This window comes from Epinephelus lanceolatus, chromosome 7, assembly GCF_041903045.1.
Source record: "Epinephelus lanceolatus isolate andai-2023 chromosome 7, ASM4190304v1, whole genome shotgun sequence".
Taxonomy (NCBI): domain Eukaryota; kingdom Metazoa; phylum Chordata; class Actinopteri; order Perciformes; family Serranidae; genus Epinephelus; species Epinephelus lanceolatus.
Window position 1 is genome coordinate 14,493,140 of NC_135740.1, and position 9,351 is coordinate 14,502,490.

The 9,351-nt window shown below is 41.6% G+C and overlaps 1 protein-coding gene across 1 annotated transcript; it reads left to right on the plus strand.

The window, feature by feature from the left end:
* Nucleotides 1-5,920: 5,920 nt before the first annotated feature.
* Nucleotides 5,921-8,228, plus strand: LOC144463789 (uncharacterized). The gene is made up of 2 exons (XM_078169212.1): nt 5,921-6,078; nt 6,818-8,228. Exons 1-2 carry the CDS (start codon nt 6,050-6,052, stop codon nt 7,626-7,628), a joined length of 840 nt encoding a protein of 279 aa, XP_078025338.1. The 5' UTR covers nt 5,921-6,049; the 3' UTR covers nt 7,629-8,228.
* Nucleotides 8,229-9,351: the final 1,123 nt, after the last annotated feature.

Genomic DNA, 9,351 nt, shown 5'->3' on the forward strand with positions numbered 1-9,351 from the left:
TTGTCACTTCTTGTAGCCTGCAGCTGTCCAAGATTAAAATCTAGTTTGGGTTGTTTAGCTAGTGTAGGGCTACAAGGAAGGCAAACCTTGGGTTGGGTTTATTTCCTGAAACGCCTACTATTTGCTGTAGAAGGTATGTGAGGAGGTATGAGTTTTTTTTGTTTTGTTTTGTTTTGTTTTGTTTTGTTTTGTTTTTTCTTTGCAGTGGAAAGAGTCTTAGTACCACTATTTAAAATTACAACATTGTTGTCTTTTTCTGTAGTGAGACCTGATTTAACCCATTTCATGACTGTCAAGTTTCTAGGATTATTCTTTTAATCTATTTATCTTTTCTGAGAGTTTGTAAAAGGTTGTGTCAACAGTAGAGGAAACAGTGCTATCTCTTAGGGCCTGTCTAGGCCGGGGACCAGCTCTCCAAGCATCCACTCCTGTTGCACGGTTGAGTGTTGTTTGCTGTGCTCTCACCTTGCACATATCTTTAGTTTTGCGTGTCTCGCATGTGTGTGTGTGTAACAACACTCCCCTTTTTTTGCATTGGCTTGAGTTGGTCTTCCCCTAATATTTCCCCTGGCTTGGCATACTGCTACCCTCCCCCTGACTAATAGCTCTTAACTTACACAGCCACATTTTTTGTATGCTCAGGTTTTAGCTTTGCCTGGGACTGTCACATAGGTCTTTATGGTTGCCAACGAACATTGTTTCTTACATCTTGTTTTTAGTTCATACATATAATAAACATTATTGTTATTACTTGGAAACCTTGTCACTTCTGTCCCCTTCGTGTCAAACTGGTAAAGAGGAACATCTGAAATGGTCCAAGTCCTCACCCTCTGGTGACATTTATGGTCACTCATGGCTCCACAAAAAAAAAGATGGCTTCCGCAATGGAGTCCGCAAACCAATGGGGGACATCATGGTTGCTAGGTCCATTAGTTTATAAAAGCCATGCTTCTAAACCGTATCTGTGAGGCTAATAACCACTGATAACACCCATTCAGTCACTTGTTAACATATCAAAGGGTGCAGTGAGCAAGCACAATAACAGAATCACTGTCACACTTACATGGAATGCAGCCATTATTGATTTGGTTAGTGGTGTGTCAAGTCAAATATGTGCTGTGAAAAAGACCTGCTTGACAGTGTGTGGGTGGGAAGTGGGTGAGGGATTGTGTCCTTTGTTTTGCATGTAGGCATCTTTCTTTCTAGTTGGTTGGTTGGTTGGTTGGTTAGTTGGTTGGTTGGTTGGTTGGTTGGTTGGTTAGTTGGGTGGTTGGTTGGCTGGTTGGCTGTGACATGAAAAATACAGATGTTGGAATGGCACTGAGTAAATTGGTCAGAATTGGTTAATATGGATGTAATTCTCAGATAAATTGGACTAACCCTGCACTGCACTCACAGCAGCAGCAACTGGCACTCATGAGGGACCCTTCCAAATAATGTAAAAAGGGGGAAATTTTAATTAAAATGGAACATGCTACCTCCAGTTTGAAACTGTCCTCTCTAGCAAGAGACATGTTGCAGTGTGATGCTCTTAATGCTGCTGCAAACTCTCTTAAAGAGGAGGCCGTGGTGGATAACAAGTGTGTAACTTGACACCAGAGACTCTGGTTGGCGTGCTATTTCCTACTGACAGTAACATTGTTTTCTTCTAAATGTGAACACAGTCTGTCCCTAAACTTATTCAGCAATTATGGAGAAACATTTGCATTTATGAAGCACTGAAGTTTGTGTGTACTTTAAATGTAGATAGATAGATAGATGAAATACACATTTACATAATCAGGTTGTCGTGGGGGCGCTGAACGTCGGCTATAAACTAATACAGCGCCATAGTATATCATTTTCAACACAATTTTTTGGAACCATGTACATAGCCTGTGGACCGCCAAGCCTGGGAAACACCACTCATTAAGTTAGGTTAGCAACAATACGTTAATTAACTTACCTGAAGGTCTGTTGGTGTTCAAACAGTTTAGTATAACATTTGAAAGGGAAACCACCCATGCATTTACATTTGGCTATAACTGCACCCAGAGCTCTACTGGCATGCATTGCTAAATGCTTGACAGCTTCATTATAATCTAAGTATTCTGTTAAGATCAAACCAGATATTTGTACTCTTTAGCTGTTTCCAATGAAAAAGGGCCACAGGAAAAGCTAAACCCAGACAGGGGCATGTAAGTCCAACATTCACTCTCCTTATAGCTTTGTCTTTGTCTGTGCCAACTCCTAAAGGAAATATCTGACTCTTGAGCTGCTAAATATTCCTTTATGTAGGCTACAACAGCTTGTCTGAAATTTTCTTCAACTTAAAGTATGGAGTTAGTAGATCACAAAGCACTCACATGAGTTGTTTTAGAAGGACCCAACAAACCACCTATGCAATCATTTAGGTATGAACGCTTGTTAACTTGTGTTTACTGGATACAGATACCCTGCATATTTGATCGGGGCCCAGCAACTTCTCAGCCTTTGCTCCAACACCGCTCCTTTCATGGAAGTGAGAGCAGCTGTTTCCCTTGAGTCAACACACATTAACTATCACTGTGTGATTAATTTTATAATTTTGAATATTTACACCGCTGGGTAGTTGTTCAGCTTCTCAGCACTCCTTGCCTACTTGTAAAGTAGAGTTTAGTTCAGCAGATTTATCACAATTCAACAGACAGATATATGAAGCTGAGATAATAAAAGCTGTCTTATTAAAGTCAAAGACTATTAATACCCTGGTGGTCTATTTACTTTGAGATCTACTGTGATTCAGATGGTCTTTTTTGTTGCTCTGACTGAGCTGGTAATACCCCACAGACTAGGATGTTTATTTAGGTCACATTATCTCTGAAATTTACCCTTTACCTCAGCACTTTGATGGAGTGTTTCACAAAGCAGTTCTCAGAGATAGGACCCAGCCAGAACACTGGAGGGGAACAAACAACTTATAAACTTTTGTGGTTTCCTAGTTGCTGACATCGTACGTGCAGGAGTGTTGGTGATGTAAAGATATTGTTTTAAACATCCTGGTTGTTTCAGGTCAGTAGAAAAAGCGGTACGTCTGACTGTTCATAAACGACGTATGTGCAAAGCACACATAACATAATAGAATAACACTTTATTTATTGAAATTACATAATTAAATTCTCTCATAGCGTATCATCTCTGTACGTGGGAAAATATAATGTAATCAAATGATCCTTAACCGCTACATTTCATTTTATTAACATTCACCAAAGGAATTGCTTCAGACCTTGTTTAGATAACCTCCCACACCTATCCAGGATGACACAGAAAAAGTTGAGTGTTTGCAAACACACAGATAAATCAATTTGACAGTGTTTAAAAGAAGGAACAAAGAGACTCCTGCTTATCTCCCCTGAGCGCACATCTTCAAAAAGCTTCCCAGTACTGTTTATATGATGATGAGCACTCGATGAGGCGATCCCTATTTTATAAACGCTTTCCAGTGTAGCTTAATTGCAAGTTAATTTTACTGGATGTTGTCAGTGATCGTGGTCAGGTCGTGAGTCACAAGGCAATTTTTGAGTCTTTTAACGGTTCTATGATGTCGTCTGTGTCAGCTGTGACTCCATGCAGTAGTAATTCCAGACATCATGGGCGTATTCCACATAAATGAGAGGACAGATTCACTAATCACAGTAGTTATCTCATTATCTGTAAATAGTGTCTTTATTAATATGATCTGGTTTTGTGAAGCTGTAGGCCTGGACACACAAAGAGAGCTGTGGAAAAGGCTTCGTATATGAACACAACGTTTGGGCTTTTTGTCTGACATGACTGCGGTCACTTCCATTCAGACCTCAGGAAACATAACATGCTTTGAAAATGCTATTTTGAGTCATAAGCCATAATAATTGTTTTGGCGTAATACTTAATCTGCATATTTAGAGTTAAAAACATGTAAGACAACTCATTTATACTGTATATACAGTTTGGAAATGTGCACATTCTACAACTATCTGTCATATTTTTTCCAGTGAACATAATCCAGGCTGCAGTTATTTTTCCTTCAAAACCAAGTTAGTACATATAAACATACAGAATGCATTATAGTTCATGGGCTACATACAACCCAATTTGATCTCAAGTGGGCCGCATCAGTAAAACCATTATATAATAAGGAAGTACAAGTACATTCTGAGAACATTCATCCATTTACAAAACAGACAATACTGGAAGCCTCTGGCTGGCGGTCTGGTGATAAGCCTCCGGGGGGCAAGAGAGTGCTGCAGGAATGAATCCTAAAACCTGGAAATGAGTTAGCATTTTAGTGCTCCCGGTTCCCTTGTCTCAAATCAGTGGGTTTTCTGAATAGTTTTTTGGTTAGATGTCTGAAGGTCTGTGGTTAACAGATACCTTCAGACATTTAAGTTTAAGAGACAATCACTTTTTGCTCTAAAACATAAAATACATCAGTAAACACCCTACTCATAAATTTTATAGCTTTTATGTGTTTTTTTTAAAAAAAGGTGGTTGCTGACAAGTGGCTAAAGGAGACAACAGCACGTCATTACACCGAGCACAGCTTTACAGTCTTGTCATGGTGGTGACATAGCTATGCGACCACCATTATTTTCTCTGGTGTAGCCAGTGATATCCAGGCCAAGGTTTACTCTTGCATGTGCCAGCCCTTTCAGCTAAACTGTATAAAAATACATTTGAGTATGAGTGCAGCTACACTTTTTAAAAAGCTAATATAAAGCTACATCATCGTCAGACAATAGCTGAAGGGTTCTGAGATTGCATTTCAGCCAATGTGTTCCGCCTCTCCAAACAGACTGCTTATCTGCCGTTCAGACATGCCTGGTAGACACCCCTTGGACTACAGAACAGAAACAGAAACCAGACTGCTTCTTTCTCTGCCAAAGTCTTGTTCTCCAGAGTCTGCATTCATATACAGAATCTACTAATAGAAATTACAAAACAGATGATGAACAGCCTGAGATGTCTTCAGTAAAATAAGTGCAGTCTACTACTCACTGTAATTACATGTACATTTTTCCATACACTTCCACTCCTGTAAAGCAGCATTTTACATGAAGTCAGCCACTGTTTAACTCGCTCCTGAAACTTGACATCTCTTAGCCTTCACAGGTGCATCAATATCAGGTGTGCAGAGTCATCCAGTGGGCCAGGTTGGAGCCTTTGGTGGGCCTGCTGTGGCCCGCCAATGTCGTATTTGACACTGGTGACACAGACACTCAATTTTGAGAAGGCCGTGTTGATTTCTTTCTGACAGATGTTTGCACACATATACTCACATGTTGTGTGATACACACTTACTCACACCTGACCTGTTAAAAGCTGTCACGTGTGACAAACGAAAACCACCTGTGTCCAGTCAACCATCAGAGCAAAGATGGAAGTAATGAATTATGCATTTAGATCATTACACCAGAGTGAGTCGAGTGATTACTCAACTGAGAGGAGAGTCACATTCTTTGTTAACAAAGGCCAGATATCATGGAGATCGCACCCTGGTTGCTGTGGAAACAGCACCCAAAATACTGAAAACACATGTCACTTGTCACACTCACACTAAAACCGTGTAAATCATTCAATGATAAAGAAAAGCTATGGAAATATTAATTACATCACCTCTGCGTCTTTAATAAGCTTTATATCTATATTCATTTGATATTAGTCAGTATGAAAGCCTCCTCTCCAGCATTTCCTTGAAAAACACACACACACACACACACACACACACACACACACACACACACACACACACACACGCACACACACACACACACACACACACACACACACACATACATACATACAGGTTTACACTGATGTCAATGATGCACGGAAAACCCTCGGGCACAAATCCTCCAACGTGAGTCAGATGCAGTCTGGCTCTCCTCCATACGAGACATGATGACATTTGCTGAGCGGGAACCAGTAGAGCTGAAGTAACCAGCGCTAATAAAGAGAAGAGAGATACTCTTACACTCATTCAGCCTCTGTGAGAGGAGGCACTGGCATGGAGGTAAAAAGTTACCAGCCCACATCCAGGTGAAGCAGGACGATGACGTTCAACTTCCTGCCAGAACGCAGGTGAGTCCCGCACAGACAAGATTCTAAGCTTTGTTTAAAGGCAGATAGATGAGTAGAATCCATGTTTAACTATGAAGTTTTGAATATGAAGAACTCCTCTAGATATTAGGAATAACACAGAGGTCATCATTGGAGCTGAGGGGTAGTGGGGAGGAGAGAGCTAAGGCGACGCATGTTTGTGTTCCATATGGTATATGGTAATAGAGACATTAAGATGAGTTACATGTATCAAATTCAGTGAAATGTAAATATTATTATGCTGGCTGATATAAAACACACTTTTCTGACTCTTTTTAATAGTTGTCATACATAAACTAAACTATAATTACGTTCCTTAATGAATATCTTCATGTTCCTTAAGATTTATGAGGGTTCTTCATTTTAAAGTAAATCAAATTTATGCCCCAGAGATGCATTTTCAGTGAAAGTTAGCTTAGGTAAGGCTTGGTGATGTTCAACCTCAGTCATGTTAAATGCTTCCTATAAAACTGAGGAATTTACTGATGGCTTGTTTGCTTGCCCGGGCCTCTGCCTTCTTACTCAACACTGGCTTACTCATAATGAAGAAGAAAGCTGTAAAGAGAGTCATGTGGTGGAGATAATCCAGGGTGTGTGTATGTGTGTGTGTGTGTGTGTGTTTGCACCTTTTAATGGGTGGAGCAGAGATTCTGAATGTTTATACTAAAGAGATTGTCCAAATCAAGGTACAGAGCTAACGTCCATGTGTTGAACTCTGCAGATCAAACCAAGTTTTGAAGTCAGTCTGGGAGATGGGCTGTTGGTGCTGGCCTGGCTCAGTCAAAGAAGGAGTTGTCCCAGCGTCCAGAGAGTGGCTGCGAAGGTTCTTATTTTTGAAGCTGGTGATGGTGCTGCTGTTCCCCCACGCCGCAGGCCTCCCCCTGCTGGTGGGCTGTGTGCTCAGCCTGCGGGCCCTGTTACTGCTCTGCTCCCCTCACATCTCCACTAAGCCCTCCACTGTGCTGCTGGGCCGGCTGGCTCTCGCAGACAGTCTCTTGCTGCTGCGCTGGATGCTTCAGCTGGGAGCAACACTGGCCTGGTGGATGGAGGAAGAGGAGGAGGAGGAGGTGGGTTTTGAGACTGAGATGGGCCACATGAGGGAGGGGAGTTCCTTTTGGTGGAGGGAGGCTGTGAGTGCGCTCTGTCAGCAGCTGCTTGATGCTCACCACCTGGCCTCTCTGCTCCTGCTGGGGCTGCTGGGACTGGAGGCCACGCTGGTGTCTCGCTGGCCTCAGCAGACTCGCAGATTCAGGACTTCTTACTGGGCTCAGCTCAGCTGCAGCCTGGTCTGGATAATTGTGCTGCTAGAACTGTTCTTCTCACTTCACTCAAAACTTTTAAAAGACTCCAGGCCTCAGACTTATTCCCCAACGCTACAAAATCCCCAGAGTTCCTCTCTGGGCCTGGAGCCTCTTCTCTCCCTTTCAGCTTTCTCCTCCTGTCTGAGGAGGTCATTATGGCTGGTAAATTTATGGCTGCATTATGCTGTCCTCTACAGCAAACCACAGAGGAGAAAGAGCTCCTTTCACTGAAAGTCTTCTGTACAATATTCCTTGGTATTTTTATGTTTTATTTATATAATAAAACTATTTTTAATATATGTAGTTCAAATAAACACAAGAAGTTTGTGCTCTAATAAAAAAAAAAAAAAAAAAAGGGATCAGCACTCAGTGAATAATCCTCCTAAGCCCTACGATAAGCTATTATGGCAAGGCTTAACTATACAGACCCGTGAGCAGTGATAACTAACATGTCTTTGGGGTCATCGGGTGGGATAGTAGATATTCTGAGTAAATAATATTTTTTATGGGCCTGTAACAAGACTATGTAACTTTAACTGAGCAATGGCCCCTGTGGCTAAAAATTCACACAACCTAACACAGTGTGTTTACATGACCTTTTGATTTTGTGATAAAATCACTGAAATGCTTATGTGTGTCACACTGAAACAGAGTCTAACAGTAGCACAAGTACAGGACACTGTGAACAGCTGGTCATACCAGATAAACTGAGGCTGTAGTTGTGTATTGAATAGAGTAAATATGCTTTTTATTCCTTTGAACTTGACTCTTCATTTGTAGTAAAAAGAACACTGTGTTATGTCTTCTCTCAAAAGATAGTCAGCCTCGCCATGGGGGGGGGGGGGGGGGGGGGGGGGGGGGGTCAAAGGATACAGATGACCCCAGCCCCCAGTTGGCCCTCCTGCACAGGTCAGTGGTTGACTTTTAAATTAGATCAAGTACCAACAACTTACTTACTGACTTACATCAATACAACACATTTCAACATGTCATCTTATACTCCTCATCACACTAATTATTACACCAAGCAATTATTGCACAGCTTTTTACAATAACAGCAGGCATCAGATGTGAAAAGAACATGTAAAGATGTTAAATGAACTGCAGCCTGACTAGCTAAGTCAAAATGCCAAATAATATTGAGTGTATGTGTGCAAAACAGTACTCGGAATGGATGAGTCTGTAACACTGGATTTGGAAATGGTGATAGATGAAGAATTAATTTATTTGTTCACTTATGATTCTGATAGGATTTAATGCACTGCAGAAACTTCTTCAAACAGTGTTTGATTTTACTTTTATCATCATTCATTATAGGGCTTTTATCACTTCTGTCACAGCCCTTTTTGAAAGAAAATGTGATATAACTGACTTGACCTTTTGTGCTTCAAAGTCATATTAAATATATTTCAGTCAGAAACACTTCAGTCCAAGAAAACTTTATTTCCATTTGCGGTATTTGGCCGTATGGCTCTGTTCTGGGGCCTCTCTGCCTTTCCTCAGGCCTACTCAGAGAGCCTCTTCCATGCGCCTACATGGAAAGAATAAGGCAGCGAGAGCACACCTGTCTGCCCTTTCACGTGCAAATAAGGAAAGCCTGAGGCAGAGAGAGCAAACCTCCCTGCCCTTCCATGTGCCAACATGACAAACTAAAGCCTAGTTCACATTACACGATTTTCACCCTGATTTTGCGTCACAGAGACCATAATCTTTTGAGTGTTCATACCTGGCGACGTGTATTTTTGTCAGCGGGAGTCTCACCAACTGCATTATGACCTCTGAGCCCTCACCGACAGAGCCCCAGATAATGCGGTGACGTCACCAAACTTGGAGACGACACATCGTAAAGGCATGGATATTCTTCCCAGTGTTGAATCAGATCTGCCTCCAGGGCCTGGGTCCAAACACAACGCGCTCCCCGTGATCCTGTGGACATTGCTATTGTTGTTGTTGC

Coding starts and splice junctions, on each gene's coding strand:
- LOC144463789 (XM_078169212.1), top strand. CDS start 6,050: ATGACGTTCAACTTCCTGCCAGAACGCAG. Junction 6,079..6,817: donor AACTTCCTGCCAGAACGCAG/GTGAGTCCCGCA, acceptor TGAACTCTGCAG/ATCAAACCAAGTTTTGAAGT.